We start from the raw sequence: 23,117 nt of genomic DNA on the forward strand, positions 1-23,117 counted from the left end.
AATTAACAGCATAGATGTCTTAAAGGAAAGTTCATTCCAGCTAACATTTTTTATTGATTTCGGTCGTTTTGGTGCATACCAAACTGATGTTCATAATTAATCAATTAATATTAAGTCGTCTAAACTTTTAAATACATCTTACCCCTCTAGTCTGAATATCAATGTCATCTATTTGACCGCAATCACCACAACATTGCAAGTGGTCCAATATCATGAACATTTGCGCCTTATCTATTGATAAGACAATATTTGAACCATGTGCCTTTGAAAATAGGTCTGGGTAGTTATTTTGAAATTGGAAGACCGCCATCATACTACTGCCCAATTGCATCCCTTTGACCTCTTGATTATCGAAAAGTCGTTAAAGGATTCTAACACATTTGATTAATATGACCTTGGAAGTATGCTGAATTAATTCCTTTTAGGAGTTGATAATTGTAAATAGAGTTTACCTTCAAAATCACTTAAAATGATGCACACATGTGAATACCGTGTTGTATGTCTATAGAAAAATGATTGTTCCTGGTCATCGACTGGTCCAAAAAGTGGAATGTAGCCATCCTAAACATCTATAAAAGTCGTGATATGGACAAGTTATTTTCCTAATCGTTTTAGATAGAGATCGATCGTTAGAGTCCTCATACGTCAATGAGGGTAATACAAGTCATGCAGGACATGTAATTGCTAGTTATTTGTGTTGAGAGACAGAAAATGTATCGTCGCATTTAGGCAGATAACCACAACTGTTAATTGCGTTCAATAACGGCTATAATGTTCGCCCACGCTATTTAGTTTGATTTCCGCCGTCTACACGAAACAAGCCCATTGTTAAATTACTTAACACGCACTGTACATTTTTAAATGACGACAGTAGTTTGCTGTCGGTACAATGTGAAGAGGATGGTACTTTGTTGATGCTATGGTATTTCACCAGATGAGACTGTAGTCATAAGACGCTAAATGTAGCTGAAGCAAGGGTGTAAATATAGCCGCCACCCTTCCCACAAACAAAAAAATAACAATAAATTTCAATAAGAAACGCCTTCATCGCAATTCAACAAAACCAAATCAAGTTTCAGCATACAATATTTTATTACATCAATACATAAATAAAGTTTTCACATTCATGTTATGCCACCCATCAACAAATTAACTGGCAAACCATACTCATAGTCATGCGAATTGAACAAGGAAGTTGTTTTAACATCTGACACGGTATTGTGTCAACTGGTATCTTTGACGGTGACTTTCTCGTGTGAAGTGTCGACATTCACAGAAAGGGGCGGAATGGATCCTGCTTATACAGAAATGCGACACGATGATGTAACATACCTGGCAGTTCATACCGTACACATGTACCAGGACGATAAATATCTCTCGAGTGCACCCCTTGAACGATGACCGTACTTTCAAATAGGACAGACATGACTCATTTGTTTATTCTCTATTGAATATTACACAATACATTCTGTACATTTTGTTGTTAACTACATCTATCCCAGTTGTCTTTGTCACCAATCAAGTATCCAATGACGGTCATGAAGTCCTTAAACTCGCGGACAGTAAAACTCTTGAATATCTTGATGCATTTTCATAAGCGGACAATCGCAGATTCCAATGCGATTCATTTTCAAAATCCAGAAGAAAGTACACGTACGTTTCCTTACAGATTAAAATAGGACTATCACGAACATCCCACTCTCATCACTAACATCCACACATACCAGCAAACAGACGACACACTTTCTCTCACATGCTTCCAGATGTACAAAAGTCTGGTCAAATTGGTCTTAGTTTAATTCATTTTTAAATAATACACAATGAATTTCCATGTATATTTAAGTCTAAAAATCAGGACAGATGTATAGGTATTTAAACTCACAATCGGATGAAAATACAAAAGTATTGTTAACTATATTAATATTGTTTAAAACACATTCTGAAGATTTTGCATTCATGTCCATGTGTTAAACCAACAGGATACAGCACAGCATGACTCTATCATTGTAGATATCACAGATAATGATCAATACCAAACACTATCACCATAAATACTAACATAATAAGATTAACTCCACGACGTAGTCTATGTATAAAGAAATGCCTGTATATTTTATATAATGCACCAGGTGTAACAACAAATTTTAAAGATCTCAACTTTCTACATTTCCAGTAATGCTGTATGTATATTTAACTAAAAATAATATTTATACGGCCATTACAATATTCCTTCCAGGCCTATCACAGTGTAAAATATCTACAGAACGTGAAGACTCCGTGTTTGTCGTTCAGGAACCACTCAAGTGACATACTTAAAACAGAACCACATATTAAGTGGCATTTGCTCTAAAACCCACCTCGTATAGAATCAATTTATTCCAAGAGTCCTACTGATCGGATATATACCATTAACGTACACAGTAACGTAATAAAATGCATCTTATTGTTCATTAATGTGTGAACAAAATCTACAATTAATGCTCAAAGGTACATTTACTAGGTTTGCATTTCTGATCACGACGGAAATCCTTCTCAACAGATGTTACATGTACTTATTTAGAAGTAAATCAGCCGCTGCAATACGTTCTATAACCAATAACGGAGTTTGAATTCAAATACTATTTCCGTCTCTCCCCCCACCCACCCCCACACCCACACCCACACTGATATGGAGATTTTCAACACATATCCATTGCAAGGAAGATATAAAAAATAAATGAAAGACAAAAAGAAGGCAATATTTTCGTCATCTTAAAATGCTGGTATAGTTTTGACATCAATAAAATTAAAATATTTTAGTTAGAATGCACTATTTGTGAATTAATTACAAAACATGAAAACACTCACACTTTTAACAGTTGTCAATTACACACAGACCAACCTGATTGGCAACTGGTTACTTGGCATATGTTATTGCAAAATATATGTAGTGTACAGTAACTGTTATTTAGCACTGTACCGATTTTTGGTACAGTCACCATACACAATCCACGTCTATAGGCAGAATACACCATCTGCTTTAACACCTCCGTGACTGGCAATACAATCTGTCATTTATGTCCAGTAAAGATTCCAAAGGGGAACATTCAGTCAATTTTGAAAATTTTGTCAGTTATAATTATGTTGCCCGCGTTAAAGTAAAGAAATATTCATGTTTACTTCCTCGGTTTTCTTGATGTTAGTCACAAGAATACCTGTAGTAAAAAATATCATCGTAAGTCAATGTTGAAAGGATATCATTCAATAATGCAGTGGTTTTTTTTTATTTCCTTTCATCCTTCGAATTTGAAGTGATTAACTGAAAAATTCCACAAGACTGATTAGTAAACTTTTGACTTTTGTAGGCAGTTTCAGGAGAGATCCAGGCCGTCAAATGGCAGACCCAACTCTTCCAAGTTTATGCCTGTGACGGTACGACAACCACATGGCCCTGGGAAGTCGGTCGACTATCCACCTCCTCCTCTACATCCTCTTTAGGTTGATGTTTCTGCCGAGAGCGACGGCCCTTTCTGTAATACAACACACAAATCACAGAGATTGAGAACTTTATCCCGCTTTTCAGCAAACAAATGCACAATAAGTCACTGCCGAAAAAAAATACAATAAAAATGAACTCAATTCTGTCACTTTTCCTAGTCACGAAACATGAAAGATGCAATTAAATGATCTGAATTAAATCCTACAATTGAGGGATATGTCAGATGTTTTATATTCTCAAGAAGATTTGCGAAGCGAAAAGAAACGAAATGAACCTACCTAACTGGTGGATCGGGGAGTGGAGCTATGTCTGATGGAAGTTCCTGCTCTCCTTCTGACATCACTTGGTGCTCTGTGGGAGAAGTAAAAGTCATCTATTAAAACATTTGTTTACAGCAACATGTTTTGATGAAATTCGGCGAAACATAGATCATTAAGTAATATAGCAGGCTAATGCTGACAGTATTCTTGACCTACCGTCGACAGACATCATCGCTGTGCCCCGCCCACTTGGGGCCGATACTGTGTAGGAAATATAATCTTTATCAGCCGAAGCCCCCTGGACATTTGGTGTCTGTCCTGACGTTTTCTTAGAAATATCAGGCTGAAAATGGGAATGCATACACATTTTAAAATATCAAACATTTATAATCACAAAAATCTCCACAGAACATCTCATCAACAAGTCGCGTACATCAGCAATCGTATGGGTTCCTTGAGAGAAAATATCGAAGGACCAAGGTCGAAAACAAGAAATTTTGTAACACTGTTTTACAAGGATGGATTATCCTGATTGTCTTCTATATCAAAGCGGCACCCACGTGAAGAACACGTAGTACTAAAGGTAATTATATAAAATTCGCCTATAAAATAATGCAACAGGTTCTAAAAGAGGAATTATCTTTTCATAGAACTAGGAATCTGGTAGCTAGGATTATAAGCCAAAGGCTTAATTGATATCCTGCTACAACATAAAAAGGTATATCACGGATAGGACATAGCTCATCAGAAAATCACCTACAACCACGTGTGCATTCTTGTTGACCAGCTTGATTAAAGGGACACAACTCCCAGGAAAAGCACAAACTACTAAGAAAAAAACCTGATGTAAAATTGTTTCAGTTTTCTTTTTGGCAAGAGGTGAAAACAAAATCTTACTATGATTGGCTTCTTCATGGGCGTTGTGGTGGCATGTTTATTGGTAGCCATAATTCCAACAGGTGTATCCGCCTGGCAAATTATAACAGTACACAATACACAACTGATTTAATACTGAGAAATAGAAGCAAGTCGAATAGATACAAAGGTGTACACGACATGTTAACTAGATTATAACTGAAACCGCAATATTTTTCTGTTAATTATATAAAATTTTCTAACATTTAAAAAAATTATATTCCTATCAGTTGCTGTTTTAGTTTGATTGGCAATCTTACCAGACACCATAAATAGTGTAACCGTCTTTTCAGCAATTAATAAAATTATTTTGACACTCGTTAATATTTTGGGGGATAAGTTAAAAGCTGTAATGTATATGTCGTAGAGTGCTTGCCGTAAGAATAGGTATTAGTGTTATAATATCTCTAAAGGAATTTTTATTTCGTGTTAACTATGGAAGCTTTGGCAACTGTAAGTAGTCATGCTCTACGTACTGCATAGCTGACGGACGCATGATGAAGGGTCGCAGCCTGGCGTTGGAGAGTTTGGCGGATATAACTCTCATCTTTAAGGGCATGCATACTGAAAAAATGGAAAACTTCAGTGTCTGACAAAAAATAAACCAAGTCTAGGATGCGAAAGTATATAAAGGCTTTTTGGTTGAAAAACACTTACAGACAAATATCTGAGAAAACAGCATCTTTATTTCAGTCTCCATTCACAAGTAAAAGCTAGCCCTTACGCTGGTGAAAAACCAACGATTTTTTTCTAAACTTTGCAGTACTTAACTTACCTCTGCTGAAGAATGGCAAATTTCTTCTCCCACACTTTATGTACTTTTTCTATTTCACCCTTGAGTCTGCAAAGAGATATTGAATAAACAGTATACACACATGAACATGTCATATGCTGATCTAGCTAAAGGTTCTCGATATCGTATATTGCTGTCTGATCTGACCTTCAAAAGTTACTTTTTTATTTTCGAAAATATTCTTTGAATAAGCTGTAATGCCTTTTGTTCTTAAGTCTCCTTTCTTTGGATTACGATTCCACGAAATCTAACATATAATTGCAATGATAAAAGTATAGTGTTAAAGAAAACGCCAGAAAGAAGCATATGTAAGATAGTCAGGGTACCTCATGATTTCATCCCTCAGTCTGTCCTCGTTCTTCTTGAATTTGTCAGTGTCAATCTCACTCTGTGACTTCTGACTGCTTTTCTTCTTTTCCTAATATTGAAAACACACTTAGTTGAACACGTAAATTATGATTTAGAATAAAGCATAATGAATTTACATCTGATCTATATACGAGGACATAAGTTTCGTAGCATCACAAAGAAAGATGGCGTTTCGATTGGTGCAATACAATATGCATGCCAATTTTGGTTTTAACAGCGTCCCTCTGTTCCATCAGAGAAGAAACAGAAGAAAACCTGTCAAGTTGGAGGGTAGGGTGTATCAATAATTCCCCATAATCCGACGACAATTTGTATGTACAGGTAGACATAAATGAAGAGTTTGAAAGTACCAGAGGATATATTGTAAGAGCAGTATTTCTTAAACATCAGGTAAAGAATATAAAACTAACAGAAAAGACGTGTACTTCAAATCTAAAATGGTATTCAGTTTTCAACGCTTATACTATACTTCTTTGGAAATCGAACATGTTAAGTAATTTGATGTGTTTACATGTTACTTTTTTGTATACTTATGCTGCAAAGTTAGTAATGCAATATTCGCAAGAAATACAATGAAGTGTTCCTTGATCGAACATCGAATTCTGGTTGTAAGGTCAATTATTTTTCGTTGGCAAGAAGTAAATTAAAGAACATGCGGTATCAAATCTCATTTATTTCATTAACTTTCGACAAACAAAACAAAGAAACATGAAGTAACTAATCAATTTACCTGTAGCAGCATTTCCTCAAGTCGTTTCTTCTGGTCCATCAGAACCTTAAGTTTATTCTGCTCGGCAGTCTGCATCTTGCTGGCTTCCTCCTGTGCTTGTAGCATGGCCTGTTCATGAATTAAAGATATCAGTTGCACTGGCTTGTAGATTTGGAAGTGAGCCTATCGACACAATTTTTTATACAAAAACACAAAACAATATCGCCTTCCAATATAAAATTGAGCAGGGTACAGTAGAAAAAACTAATTTACACCATACAGCTGTTTCGTCCTTCTCGGACATGTCAGTGATATTAGAAGTCTCGTGTTGACACCTAATAGCGAATGGAGGAACTCAAAGCAGGTTGAAAGAAAGGTAAAAATCTGTGTGACGAGATGCAATAGTCTCATAATTTAATAATTTTCAATATTGGACTTCAAAAGAACATCAGGTACAGATGTATTATCTAAATTTCCAATATCAAAATAAATCAAAACATGACATTCAAAGTTTGGAAATGACAATGTTGTACTGACCTCATCACGAGCTGCCCTCATCTTCTCCTCCATCAACCTCTGCATTTCCTCCTTCTGTTTAGCCATCTGTTTTAGTCAGAAACAGTGACAATGTGAGTAAACAAATAGGTGTTTGTTCCTCCAAGGTTGCATCCATAACCTACCTTACGAGAACTAGTAATGAATTACTCTCTATATTAACTAATTTAAAGACTTAGAATTGCGCTAAGATTCATCAATTCATTTTCTGAATGTTAATGATATATATTCCAGCCCCGTTTTCCAATAATCCGGTTGCTTTTGGCTGGGAACAGGGGTGTCTATTAATGGGGCTTAACTCTTTTTTGTGACGTTTTGACACATACAATGAAAATACAGCAAAGTATACAACGTAATAAGCTATGACCGAGGTCTTTTAATATCAATGAAATTAAATCAAAAAGGGTTACATGTTACAAAATACTACAAAAAAGTAGAGTATCACTGCGTTAAGTTATCATATTAAACTTAATCCTGTGAAGCAAGCTTACTTACATTTTCATACTTTTGCTTCAACTGATATTTATTGCTATAATGTTCACGGTATTTTGAATAAACTCGGAGACGTCATGTAAGAGAGAATTCTATTTCAACCGATAAATCAAATCCGATATCGTTACATGATCTCAGCTTAATTTAAAACAAAGGAAAAAATATTCCATAAAACATATAACATCAAGTTAAATATACAAATTAATCCACCACCGTATCTTACTCAGCAGAAGCAACGAATCCAATACAAATGCCAATTCTTAATCATGATTCAGGGGTTATATTATAGAAACAAAATATGAATATGTGAAAATACAATGTACATGTAGTATTTGATTAATGCAAGTGGTAAATATGAAGGTGAAAGTCAACTAAAATAAATATACGAGACGTGCTTCGTGTGCTCTTTATTGGTTCACATTGTATATTTGTATACGTATAACTCGACGCATTCTCTATCTTAACCACACTACATAATTACATATGTAAATAAAATTGAATTATGTAGTTCCTCCATACTTAATTCGGAAATAGAATTCTCAAAGAATGGACAATTAAACTATTAGCTACATTTTCTACATCTCCCTCAATTACATGCGAGCAAACAGACATTAGTGTACACATTACAACTGGCATTTGATTTTTTGGGACAAGATTATAGTGCGATCGAAAAGACATGTTTAATAACAATATCTTGCAAACGTTTCAGTGGTTATGTCTGAAGAAAATGGTTCATAAAAATATTGTTTGTGCAGCTCCGGGTGAAGATTAAGAAGAAAAATTATTCAAAGTTATGTGATTTTAAGCTAGCCCAAATGTAGTTTTGTATGTGCCATAATTAATATGATCATTCCTCAACTCCAGGTAAGGGAATATCAGTGGATAATATATAATGAATTAGAAAGAAAGAAGGTACAAAGGGTCCCAATATATGTCTCATGCAAGTGTGGAAAGCAGGTCATGCAGAGAGCATCTGTTCTATGACAAAGGACTGTGTATTCAGTATAACTGAGCTTTCATGCATTTAGAGCAGTATGCGTACTGCGATAATGATTAATTCATGGTATCAAACCACCTGATGTTAGCAATACAGGAATAATGGGTGTTTAATATACATTTATACATATTAATGTATTTGTGTTAATCATGCTTATATTTCGGCATCAGGAATTAGGTCATCAATGTCGGAAGTAAGTGGATTAGATCAGAAATAAGCAGGAAAATAATAGTAAGAACTTACTCCTGAGCCCTGGAAAGAAAAAGATTCAATATTAAAGGCGATGCAAACAAAATATTAAAAAAACACATATCTTAATACTGTGTCTGTCACCTCAAGCCATATCAAATATTGTTATTTCATCTTCATAAGGTCATGGTATTGTGAAATGGACGAAAATCGATATGAATGTAGTCGAGAAGTACGTTTTGGCGAAGGTACAAGAAACTTTCTGTAGATGCTGACTTGACATGTGAAAAAACAGATTGTTTGCTTTGTTTTCATTTTCATGATGCATTCTAAATTAATTTTACCGAACGGGGCGTCATTATACGTAAATGTCTACTCGTTTCATCAATCTTTCATCGTTCCTTTTTATCGTTTATTTCATATAAAGACTGAACCATGTCACGTGACAATTTAGACATCATCAAAGCATTAGAAATATTAATGTATTGTTAGCATAATAATTTATAATCATTATAGTATCGGTACTACACTTCTAGTAAATGAAGTGAAAATAATTTTACAGCTAGGATATTTTCTAGTTCAATGTCAAATTAATTACTTATTTCTCAATAAAGACTCGCACTCACAAGAACACGATTTAAAAGAAAAATTATTAAATATAACATACCAATCCTAAACATTGTCGTTATATCATTCGGGCATATAGATACTATAGCATTAACTGATTATGCACAAAAACAATAAAACATATATTTAATTGACAAAAAAGTATTTTTCAAGGAAATGTTATGCATCATTACTACATAATCATTTTTAGTTTATGTAGAGGTTAGTTCACACAAATATGTATTTTATTGAAATTACACGATTGTGTATTATCACATTAGTACAGTTTAACTTCACTCTAAGTATTAAATTATCATGTGAATAGTAAAACATATTAATAAATGGTATACTATCCGATAATATTATGTGGCAATATTAATGCAAATGTGATTTAAAAGATGTATATCATTAAATATACAGTTACTGCTTGGAGTCAAAGAGTAAACAAATCATTAAGAAGGATGAATTACGGTAAGATGACTCGAGGTAAAACAGTTTTCTTCTCGGATTTAATATTACTTCTGATTTCTAGTTAAGTCAAAATACAAGACTTTGTTCCAAATATTCTACCAATTATTTCTGTCTTCAGTTCGACACTGAAAGGATATATCATGATAAATGTAGGGTTCACTTTCAGTAATGACTGGAATTAAACATGAAAATGGCCACGTTTGAACAAAGATTTACCTTTTTTTTAAACATTGTTTGAACAGCAAAGTCACATAAATATAAATTGTCAAATAAACAGAAACATTTTTCAAAAATCATTTTCAAAACAGAAATGATTTATTTTCATATATTTTCATAAAATGTTTTTATTCAAACAGTACCTCATGAATATCTTCCTATGCTGGCCTTCGAGAGCGTTTAAGGCCCTTTCATTGCAAACGTACATATGAATATTATTGATTCTGATGTAATCTATTGTGACAGGGACAGTGATTATGGTCCAAGTTATTGTGACTGATGTGGTTTATCAGGTTTTAGTAGTTTATTTTGGTGATGGAGAGCGTTAGTTTTGTAGTTGTTTAGTGTAGTATGGGTGTATGATCGGGTATTTTTCGGGACTAGCGATATGTCAGTGATACTAGATATCACGTCAATATCTAGCACACAATACAATGAACACCACACATCTCCTTTACCATTTCTTCTGCCTGTAATACAACAACAAATACGAGAGAGTTAACCATGTGTCCAGGTGTATACTATAACATACAATTTATATATCCGTATTAGGATGTGTATTGGTTAGTATTTGGAGTAAGGCAAGACAGACCAACATTCCGTCAAACTGATAGGATAAGATCAGCAATATTTTTGCTTATAGTTGGCTACAACATGCTTCTGAAGAAAATGTGTTATTTTTCCCCACACTTATTATACAATATACAATTATACGTATGAGTGTATTGACAGACTAGGCTAGATAGAACCCCTGATTTTTTTCAGAAGCGAAGAAAGAGTACCTTCCAAATTTTCGTCAAAATACTACACTCATTTTCCCAATTTCAGCATGCATGACATAGGTTACTGTAAAACTGGGAAGTAAATACAATGACTATGAACACTTAATCCCAGAGGTTTATTTATAAAACACTAATTACATAACACAGAGGGTTTTTTCGACACCATCAACCACCTGGTAGTATAAACTAAATACTGGGTATATATGTGAGTGTATTATTTAGGGATATCAATAGTGATGTAGACAGTAACACAATTTCAGAGTAAGATTAATGCTCTCTTAATACAAGGTCAAGGTATCATATAACTGCAGTCTGTGATTTATCAGTCATTAAACATACAATTCAAGTTCGTAGAAATTATGTTATCTGATAAACTCAAGAATTATTTTGATACTCCAATTCACTTTTGAATTTTCACACTAGAATTTTGTTCGATGCTGTGAAGCTGTGACAAAAGGTAAATAGTTTTGGTTACCAGGTACCATGACAATACAATTGAAAAATGACAAGCCAGATGACAAGCTCTCATAACTTCGAAGTGTAAAATTACAAGATATCTTCTGTTTATATTCATAAAAATGTTTTGAATGAAATGATATATGGAAATAGAGTCAGGACAGAACTGAACTTGTATCAGATAACCTGAAACGTCAAGAGTCAAGGAAAGAAAGACAGTTTTATATTTGTAAGGGACATCCCCAATTGGATAAGGAAAACATTCACCGTCACATCTATCCAAAATATGTTTGATCTGAATTAATATGGGCAATATAAATCAACAAAAAAAAAGATAACTGCAATATAGCAACCTGTTCATTACTCATAGAACTTTCTATAAGCACAGCCTGAAAAGTAAACGTAGTATGCATGATTATCTAACCATTTGCTGGAACTGATAGTTAACTGGTAAGTATACCTGTTATTCAATTACATGCTCTGCATTCAAATTCCCATGAAAATTACTAAAAATTTATTGTTTCATGCGTTCTGATTCTCATGATACTATAAATGAATAATCATTGATGCATTCTGATTCTCATGACACTATAACCGTTTAGAGGTCTTTAAAAATCCAAGGACAAAATTATTTATTTCATTTTCAACAGGTAGGTTAATTAAACTTTGTTCCCAGTTCCAATCATACATGTAGCTATCATAGCTAACGAAATCTTAGCATTTATACAAATATTTATACTAACTGAAACAGCTACATTGTATAATACATAATAAATTTACCACAAAATTTATACATATCAATACACAAATTGAATACTCTAATGACTTGAACACTCCAAATAAATCAAACAGAGACAACTAAACTCAACAAATCAATAAAGCAAAATACAACATCAATTGACAAATAACTATGAAGAGACGTACCAAACAATCAAGGGAGATAAGCTTATAATCAGGGGAGATAACAAACTATACTTACAAGTCTTTTTGAGGAGGCCTGCTCCTGTGCAGCATTGGCTTTCATTGTTTCAGAGTCCTTTTTATACTAAATAAAAATAGAAAATGTACAGTTAGACAAAGCAACAACAGTGAACACAAGTTCAAGAACGACTGGGTTTTATTTTGTGAGGTACCTACCTGCTCTGACACGGATTTCTCATTCTCCAGCATCTCCTTTAGTTTTGCTATTTCTTGATCTGTAATATATAAAATATCTCTATTTGATTAACTCTGATTTTTTAAAACAGAATGGTTTCACAGTTTGTTTGGCTTTGTCTTGTGATTAACGTCCTATCAACAGCTTTGGTCATTTAAGGATGTCCTCCCCAATGTGCAAGTTGCATGCATGTGGTAAATATGTGTGTTTTGGGAGGCTGTGGTATGTTCGTCTTTTGTGATATCACGGACTTTATAGTGCTACCTCACAGAAGCATACTGCTGAAGACACCAAGCAGGACACCCTGCCCAGTCATATTATACCAACAACAGGTGAACCAGTTGTCCTACTCCCAAAAATGTAGAGTTCTAAGCAGGAGTAGCAACTACCATTTTTACACACTCTGGTATGTCTCAGCTAGGGGAGAGAACCCAAAGCCTTCCTCACAGAGGCAAACGCTCAATCACAGGCCAAAAGAGAGACAAGGTAAATGGAGACATTAGGAAGAAGAAAGATGTTTAGAAAGAGAAAAGATAATATCCCAAATTTAGTTGCCTCTTACAATCATACAATGGGCGCAGCAGGGTCTTTTTTGAAACAGAAGTATATACTGGAATTAATAATATACTGGTATGCCTGTCCCAGGGTAAAAACATGTTGCTTATGCATTCCTGTACCAAAATACTAAGAAAATCCTGAAAGCCAAAATTTGCCTATGAAAGGACAGATGAATGTCACGAAGACAATCCTTCTAAGTTAAAAAGAGATCTGTCAATATCAGAAGAGACCTGCCAACAAAATTAATGCATGAAATTCAAAAAGAAATTACTCATAAAAATCAGAGTAATCAAAATACTGCTCAAGGGCAAAAGTTATGAAAACGAAGAGATTGATAACTGACTTGACAGTTAGTGAAGATAATATAAATGTACATACTCAACCCTGTAATGTTCTCTTCCTTGACATCAATGGTTTTCTCCAGTTTGTTTATTTTCCTTGACAATCCGCCGACCTCTTCACGCAGTTCCTCGAGTTCCGGATTGATTTCTGGAGACTTGGACTTGATAGACAGTTCCTCTACCTGATGGTTGTAATCAGCATTTCTGTTGTTTTATTACATCACATATACACCACATTTATCTATACCATTACTCTGCCAGAATAAAATTTCATGTGCTCAATCAACACCTACAGAATGTTAGTTTGACATCAACAAGATGCAATGGTTGATACATATTAATATAGTATATATATATGTTTTCTTTATTCAAGGGAGAAAACATATTAAAAGAACAGAAATATATAAATCATTCATGTACAAGAAATGCAAATTTACAACAAATCATGTCAATAGTAAAATCTTTGTCATGTATTGGGTTTTTTCATATAGTTTATACCATAGTATGTCTATAACAGTCTTCCCAGTCTTGTCTCCTTTAATGAACACGCTAGAAGTGAATAACTTTCAGTTCCATGTTCACTTTCCTCGGAAAGTAAATAATGAGGTAGCACAAGATTGACTATATATTAACATGCTAACAGCATGGTCAACTTTAAATATCAGAAATCAACTTGTTAGTCGAACCTAGATATACAACGTAGTTACGGTGGTAATGTTGTTGTATATGAAACTCTCTCGAATAATGGGTGATTTTTTTAATGTTACAATCCTAAATCAATCATAGTATTAATATTGTATACACTTTTTCAAACATACATATTATATATAATTCCTATACAGACACACCAAAATGTACATTTCAAAGCAACACAATACAGGTTCATTATTCATTTACAGCATTGTTAAGCAGTCACAATATATTCACATTGAGATGCATTTGTTAATCAAAACCTTAAATTCATTTTTTTTAATTATTATTTTAGTTTATTTAAATTGTATTTACCTATTTCAGTGTTGATTAATACAGCTGTATACACTAAATAAATAGTCACACTGCAAATCATGACATCAAATCATTTTTTTCCTATTAGGTATCTTTTTTATCTAGCTTTCAACAGGTTAACTCTAGGGATTGCCTTGTGATTCATTGTAATTCATTTCAGACAAGAAACAAGAGTAATGCTTGAATTACACGTTCAATTATGTTAAGTTCACATAAAAATAGTGTCTTCTAACCCTTTTTTGTTGTAATAAGTAAGAAATATAACAAAGGGCTTTTGTCCTATAACTAAGGGATGACAACAATAAGATACAGCAATATTCCACAGAAATCCAACATATGATTAACATCCGTATCTGGAGTAGTTAAACCGAATTACGTAGCTTATATTCAATGTGAAAAAGTTCAGAGATCTTTTTTCAATGTTGCTAATGATCATAATAATGGCCCCCTACACTTTGTTATATAAATATCATCCATTCATGCATTGCTATACTCATCACATATACGTTAATGAAAACCATTATTTTTGTGAGGACATGATTAATTCTGATATATATATACACCAGTTATGAGTTAGTGGCAGTGTTAGGTCACACCAGACAGTGAGAGGTCTTACCACAGTGACCGGTGCTGGTGGAGGCTGGGGCAAAAGTGTTTGTTTGGGGGAAGGGGGTGGCTTGGAAGGGGGAGGGGGTGGGGGCTGAGGTGACGGCTGTACTGTCACGGATGGTACAGGTGAGGGGCTGGGGACTGGAATCATCACTGGGACATGAGGGGTGGGAGGGGCAGGGGTTTGAGGGGCGAGGGGTGTGGTAGGAGCCTTGGTGGAATCTTTCTTCTGAAAATCAAAACAGAAATCTCCTGATGTTAGAATAGAAGTCAATCATTGCTGGAAAAAAAGGCTGTGGAATTAGTTACAGAATGTGATATAGGAATCAAAAAGGTGTGTGAGGGGATTAAAGACAAACAAAAACTTACTGCTAACATTATCATCATATTGCCACCAATACATAAATATGAATGATTAAGATCTATGTCTTAAATATTGATCTGTAAATCACATTTAAAATGGAAGACAAGTTGCAGAATTTAAAGGATATTTGTTTATACCTGTATTTGAATATTGCAATATTTGATAGCATTGAACTGGACACACTTTAAGTCAAAATTACCATTAGACATTGATTAAAGATAAAGAAAGGGAAGTGATATTAAAACACTGCAACTAAATGTAAAATGATACACAAACCTTCAACCATGGATGATAAGAATGAAGTCAACATGTATTAATTAGAATAATTATAACCATTCAATTAATCAGCAAAATATTCTCAAACCTTAAAAAAACAATTTAAGTAAAGGGGGGGAATCTAGATATTACTACAATCATACAGTGCATTTGTATACATGAGTCTACATATAAATGCTTGCATAATTTTCATATTGTTAATGAGAAAGTTTTTTCTGTAGTATTCAATAATGGCTCATTAAATGAAAATCACAACAACCAAAAATTATAAAATTCTTTGTCAATCATTTCGAGTTTGGTCAGATATACTTCACATCAGGGTCCAGTTGTTCAAATGGTAATAAGGCTGATCTCAGTTTAACGAAAATTTTTAATTTCTGACCAATCATTTCTGGTAAAACGACTAAACACAATTTTACAATACTTTATATCACTCTACAGACTCTCTCTATCTGGTGCCTATTTTAAGGATAGGGAGATATAAGATTTCCAGTAATCAAGTGATTACGCTTGTAACTTTTTGAACAACTAGGCCCAGAAATTTAGATATTGTATAATATATTACACATATTCTACACACTAATTTCTGTGTGTTCTGATGTATTGCCATTTAACTTGATTCCTGTTTATTGTTATGAATGTTGTACTTAAATCACAGTAGATAATAATAGCTGGTCTCTCCATTTTATTTATAATCCTACACATTTTTGTTATTTTCAGTAGATTTTTTTTTCCACTATTTTCTAAATTTTTTTCCCTCTGATATCTCGTTTTCTTTTCCTTGTTCTACCTCTACTGCCACAGAATTAACCAAGGACATATGCAAAGTGTTACCAAGCAATCCAATTTTGTTTGTTTGTTACATGATGCAAATTCTATAATTTTCAGTGTTTTTTGTATTTTTGCAAAAAACCAAAATTGTTTTTTTTTAAATTGCCAAAATACTTTCTGCTATAATATTCTGCTAGTATTTAACTGAATTTACATCTGGCTTAATTTTTTCAACACAGGAACAGGAGGGTTTACAGAGGAAATTTGTCTGTGAGAAACAATGGTTCTGATGTTGGTTATTGCAGCTACAGAACCGGAGATATAGATGTTATGATATTATGTAATGTATGATTGGAAATGGTTACAATATATAAATGTGAGGTAGACAGAGAGATTCATGCATACACATTCACTAGTGGTCAATTCACACTATTATTATAACATTCACCACAACCAACCAATCAGAATGAGGGTTTTATTTGATTTCGGTGGTTACAATCACCATGGAGACAGTGGGTTAGGGTTATATTGATATGACTAGATATAAATGTTTTACCGAAGACACAAGTGACGAAGGCGTCCTATTGGACGGTCTGTCTGAAGGGGCCGGCTATGAAAATAGGCACACAAAAAAATGAAAATGCAAAAATGCTGAACAAAAACCACAATTAATGTGGTCAATACGCAACTATACATGCACTAAATTGTATGTAGCTTGCAAAAATAATTGTTCATAATTATCATCTAAATTAACACAAACATAACATACTTACAATTTCTATTTTGATAGCGTACAAGCAAATTCATGACACTGTTGAATACTTACTCCTTCCATTCTCATGGAATAAGTTGGTGAAATTGTCTATGCTTAAACTTTCCAATTCCATGCAATATGTTAGTGAAGTTGTTGATGTATACTTACAGTTTTTATTTCCATGAAATAATAAAGTTGCGCCTTAATGCTAAAATTTTCTGTTTCAATGGAATAATTAAAATACATGTACCTGCATATAAATATGTACTCACACTTTCCATTTCCATTGTCGGCTGCTGCTGCTGGTAGTGGGCTAACTGCATCTTTAACATGGAGATCACTTGCTCACTCCTCTGTATTGTAGCCTGCATTTCTTTGTACTGTTCTCCGAGTTTGTCTTTGTCACTTGCTCGTTTGGATTTCTCACGCTGAATCTTGTTCTCCATATTTTTCTACAAAGCATAATTCAATTAAATGTTTTGAACCGGATTTTATTTCAATTTGGCGGCACTTATTCTTCTTTTTATTTTGGTCAAAAATGAGTAAATAGTTATTATCTTAATACGTGTAAATAAAAAGAATCTGATAAAATATGACTTAACGTTGTTTTCACTTATTGCCTATACAATGTACAGGTACGTAAATTAAACTGCCTGCACCTTCTTGTATTTTTTCCCCCGCTATTTGCTGGTAAAAAGGCAAGTGTTTACAATGGATATATGTCCAATATACATCTCAGATGCTTCATGTTTTCAGGTGATTAAACTTACACTATATAGTACTGATATGCGGGCTATGGCATCAGCAAGCTGTTGTTTGAATGCACGCCGTACAGTGTCCACCCTCTGTCAAAACAAACATTTTACTATCAACAACAAAACCAGAACTGTCATAGACAATTACATAATACAGACATTGATGATCACAAGACTTCTATGCAGAGTGATGGAAAAAATATGTTACAGGTTCCAATAATTCTCAGCTACACAGACATGAGTATATGAAGATTTTATGTATTACACTAATCAAATTGATGAGAAAATAATCAAAAACACAACATGAAAATGTTACTTGGATGTTACGATAATCATATATATATCGACAAGACAAAATGATATCATTTATTTGTTGAAAGATCTTCAATGCTCATTTACATATCACCCTAAATGATTAATGAAATATAATTCAAATTTATTGAGCACATTACCAGTATATACATTTTTATACAGTACAGTACAATCTGCCAAAGTTAAAAATTTCATATTAACTGAACAAAGATGGAATATGATAACTGTGCCATAGGATGATCAGGAATTTATCACCCACCTTGCAAGTATTCTACTGTATCAAAATCTATGATGAAATTATCGCATTCAAATACCCACATGACTGAAGAATTTCACCAAACATTGAAATTACAAGGCATTTATATCAAAACTTACAAACTGTCTTACCATGATTACTGGTGGTGAATTTGCACATATAATATATGTGATAAGACAAATCACACAATAAAATATTAAGGGGGATAACTCACGTCTTCATGCATCCTCTCCAGCTGTGTGACCTTGTCGTTGATTCGACAGTATCTATAGAAATGTGAATCACAACACAATACAAACATGCAAATAGTGTATAGAAGCATAACTTTACCAGTGACCAAATTAGAAAAACCGTAACAATTTGGTTTAGTTTATTTTGTTAAAAGTTTGATTAACAACCAGGTTTATTCAAGGTTTTGCCAGGTGGTGGAGGTGGTGGAGGTGGAGGAAAGTCGGAATAACACGAGAAAAACCATCGGCCTACGGTCAGTACCAGGCAACTGCCCCATGTGGGTTTCGAACTCATGACCCAGAGGTGGAGGGTTAATAATAAAGTTTTGGTACATATCACTTGGCCCCTAATCATAACACTAACAGTCATAGTTTCATCACTATACACAGATTATCTAAACTAGGATAAAGTGCATATCTGATAATTGCAAGTTTCTTATACAAATGATTTTTTAAAAGTTGTTAACTGACATCTGTCAAAAACATATTTTCCATTTTTGAGACAAAAGTGACCAGCTCTTCTTTTCTACTCCTTTTTCCAAAAGTACATTTTTGGGTTTTTCTAAATTCATGTTCACTGAAGAGAATTTGAATTAACTAGCTGACTAATATTTACATGTGCATATTAGTTTTACATTTAATTTTTCAGTTTAACTTCAATGTGGATGATAGTCCTACAATGTATTTCATTCTGACATGTACATAACATGTCAATCTAAATATAAATATCTACATATATACAAACAATGATTCTGCATGCAGCTTCTATACAGCAGAGATTGTGTATTTGACTAATACTGGTGTATACATGTATACAAAAGCATGATACAGCGCCTTTTTTTTTAAATTACAAAAATAAAACAAATTATCTTTGTGAAATATTCATAATAGTGTTTATAAAATCTGTAAACACAACATTGACAAAGTATATGGAATAAACAGAGAACCAAATTAGTACCGTTTGCATGTATATTTTGTCTTCTACTGTAAACTTTTAGACATCAGAAGAAATGGGCAAGACATTAGAGGTACTAGTTATAGAGTGTAGGGGTAGGAAATTGTAGTTTGGTTATAGAAGTTAGCAACCATTACATTAGAGGATGTTTCTGTTATCTCTTTAATGTGCTCCCTCGTCCTCAAGGAACTGAGAATATGATTTATTTCCTCCTCAAGATATTGAGAATATGGTTTATTTCATCATCAGGAAATTCCGGATGAGGTTTAGAACTGTTTTCACATTTTGGGTGTACAAGTTATGGGAAGGACAAGTATTTTGTTACATGGTAACAGTAGTTGATGCATTAATGGGGACTTAGTAAATTAGATCACAGATTATTTAAAATGAAAAGGAGTCCTGTAGGGTCATATATTTTGTAAGATTCATCCAGTAACTGCATGCCAGGTAAACAGAGTCGGGAAAATTGAATGAATACATGGTGATAAAGCGTGATATCATGCCTATATAGATAGAAAATACATAAATTCTATCTTTGTGGAGATGATTCTGCTACAATAAATAAGCAGAATGAAAACATTTGCTGATAATGATACTTTAACACTTACAACTCCATAGCTTTCTCTTGTAGCTTCTTCTCATAGTCTGCCTGCATAACATGTTTGGCAAAGTTTATATCCCTCCTAAGGTTTGTCACATCCTTTAAAAAGAAATGAAAATAAAAACATTTTACACGTATCAACACATGTTTATTTAATTACTTTGCTTTTTTTATTTGATCTTAAACCCAATAGCCAATGCTAATAGTATACTGGTGGAATTTTTTTCTCATTAATGACACTGCATTATTTGAAAATAAAATATACTCATAAAGATTTTTGTTTGATTGACAACCTGGACATACCTGTAGAAGTATTTGTATAATTTCTGTCATCTCTTTGAGGTCCACGACCTCTGTGACATCTGTTTGTGAACATCTGTCCAATGTAAAGAAACCAACCTTGTGTTGGTCTGCCAAAGATGGCCTGAAAATAAAAAGAAGAATCCTTGTTTATTTTACAAAGCTGCTACTGGGTATTGTAGATATACAATACAATCAACTGTCAAAAGTACATTATTTCAGCCAAAAATATGTTGTTTCCTATAAGCAAGTGTTTAATTTTCCCAAAGTGACAAAAAAAATAGGAACATAATCAACATTTTTTTCATATTTTCTGTAGACCTACATGTATATTTACAATAAAAATTTCGGAAGCATTATATATCTTCAAACAGAATCATTAAATGTAATTGGTTTGGTTATTAACAAATTAATGGAATAATAACATAGCTCCAAGCTTAAGCTTTATAACAGAACAGAAGGCAATTAATGTCTACATGGTGGTGTTATCTTAATTAATTTGTGGTGGATTTTAAAATTTGTAGTGTACAGTGATACAGTCCAAGTTGCCTTCTAGATTTGAACTAACAGTTAGAGGGATTTCCTTTTAGCTTAATCAGCAGAGCGGTAGGCTGGCAAGCTGAGCATCACAGTTTCTATCCTCAGACTGTAGAAGCACACTTCTGTCTTTCCTGCCATATTTGATGTTGTTATACATTCCAAGAGCATGCTAAGCCTATAGGAGATTGACAGGCTTCACTGGAGTTAGAGCCTGGCGATTGGTTGATATGATGATGGAGTAAACACATTTGTTAAAGTGAAATAGTATGACAGGTTTTAATTGTATAAAGTGTTCATAATGATACAGCTAGTCGCCTTCCAGCTTTGAGCTGCCTCGTTTGGGGAATAGCTTGATTGGATAATTTTAAGTAGTAGACTGGGAAACCGTATGTGGGTCGCCGGTTTGATTCCCAGACATCAGTCACACGTACGGTACACTACAGTTGTTGCGGCAGTAGCGGATCACTTTGCATACAATCGCTGCACACGATTTTACATGTTGTTTTTTTGACAGGCATTGTATATCTCCAGAAAGCAAATTTAATTACCTTTCTTGTGATACCAAAAGATCTGAATAGATTTGAACATAGGAAATGAAACACGCAAAACAAGACCTACCGAATTGTCGACTATAGCGGATCAGTACTCGTTTACCTATTACTTTTTATAAATGTTATAAAACCCAAATGACTGTGCATTATGTACTTGTTACATTTAGGAAAATGAAATATTATATACAATGTAACACCATGTCATTTGAATCAGGCAAGAAGAATTCACAACATGTCAATCACTCTCTCAGTCTCAATCAAGTTGATGACATATGTTGGTGAACTTAATCTATTGTTACGATCTGACAATAAACACAATGGGGCAGTGGGCACTATATTTGAACTACTCGAAGGTCCTACTTAAATTCAGAGTCTGATCCTCTGTAGATCCCAGCTTGAATTCCAATTGAACGGATCCTGGGAACTGATTCTATAAATCTCAACATGATGATGATCCGTGCAGTCTACGACGAAATGACATGTATGTCGATCTTTATGACGTCACTGTTTAGTGTCAAGAAGTGATGACGCCAGCACGTGCAGGTGCGCGCCAGTTAATATCAAATCACACGTGGGACAAAACTTTAACTGTTTATAAATAATATTATATTGTTGTGGTTAAAAACTTTTCACGTTTATACTTCGATTAGAACATTTTAATCCAATACAGCAAAAAGCATTAATATAAACTATCATCTATGTACATTGTACAGTAAGCAAACTCAGTGAATCCAATTTAATTAGATGTATAATCTTCATCATTTGCTGCACATTCAGTGGCAATGTTTACCTAATTCAGAGCTTGTTGTTATGCGTTTTTAAACTACTAACTCGTCCGACTTACCTAAATAAATCAACTTCATTTTCTCGCGATCCTAAAATATCCAACACATGAGTCTGTAACCCCTGCTCAGCGAACGCATAGTCACTTTTATCGAGGCGCCGAGGTTTGACAAGCGCCATTTTGTTGCTATCAACATACCATAGATGGCGCGATCTGCACGACTTCCGGGTAGTTAATTCATGATCATGGTCGGGATTTATAGGGAGCGTTCCATATTATAATTGTCCTAAGACCTACTACAGTGAACTAATATTCATTAGCCACAGATTCTGTACACAATAGATCTCGATATTACATGGACTTTCAAAAAATCATAGTACTTACATGCTCTTTCAAAGTATTGTAGTTCTGAGCAAGTTTTAGCGAATTAAGTAAGTTAATTAATAGTGAAGTAATGTTATAAATACAAGATTTTTTTTTAAATTTTGTGTCGTGTGTTTTAACAACAAACATTAGCTCAGTAGAGCTATTTCTACGACGGAAAATTCAAAAATCTAAAACATGTTAGATTTGTAAAAGAATATTGGGTCCGTTGAAGACATATTAAGTAATAAGACATTCATATAAAATACATAAATTCGTATAACTATGCCATTTGATGACATAACCTCATCACGAGATATAATGCATTAAATGATTTTTTTTAATTAT

The 23,117-nt window shown here is 33.8% G+C and overlaps 1 protein-coding gene across 7 annotated transcripts; it reads right to left on the reverse strand.

Moving 5' to 3' along the window:
• Positions 1–1,068: 1,068 nt before the first annotated feature.
• On the reverse strand, positions 1,069–22,594 carry LOC117343541 (uncharacterized protein C10orf67, mitochondrial-like). Of its 7 annotated transcripts, none has more exons than XM_033905928.1 (21): positions 22,467–22,594; positions 20,535–20,655; positions 20,239–20,330; positions 18,660–18,711; positions 17,893–17,967; positions 17,395–17,574; positions 16,925–16,978; positions 13,381–13,525; positions 12,426–12,484; positions 12,268–12,333; positions 10,509–10,520; positions 8,812–8,820; positions 7,062–7,127; positions 6,546–6,653; positions 5,773–5,864; positions 5,429–5,494; positions 5,130–5,217; positions 4,636–4,707; positions 3,955–4,081; positions 3,757–3,829; positions 1,069–3,509 (listed from the first exon to the last, which is right to left on the reverse strand). In XM_033905928.1, exons 1-21 carry the CDS (start codon positions 22,583–22,585, stop codon positions 3,398–3,400), a joined length of 1,788 nt encoding a protein of 595 aa, XP_033761819.1. In that variant the 5' UTR covers positions 22,586–22,594; the 3' UTR covers positions 1,069–3,397. The 7 variants fall into 7 exon arrangements, with proteins under 7 accessions (XP_033761819.1, XP_033761818.1, XP_033761821.1 ...); XM_033905927.1 differs by lacking the exon at positions 10,509–10,520 and adding an exon at positions 11,642–11,677; XM_033905930.1 differs by lacking the exons at positions 10,509–10,520; positions 22,467–22,594 and adding exons at positions 11,642–11,677; positions 21,983–22,093.
• Between the last annotated feature and the right edge of the window lie 523 nt (positions 22,595–23,117).

The sequence above is a fragment of the Pecten maximus genome, chromosome 15 (assembly GCF_902652985.1).
Source record: "Pecten maximus chromosome 15, xPecMax1.1, whole genome shotgun sequence".
NCBI lineage: Eukaryota > Metazoa > Mollusca > Bivalvia > Pectinida > Pectinidae > Pecten > Pecten maximus.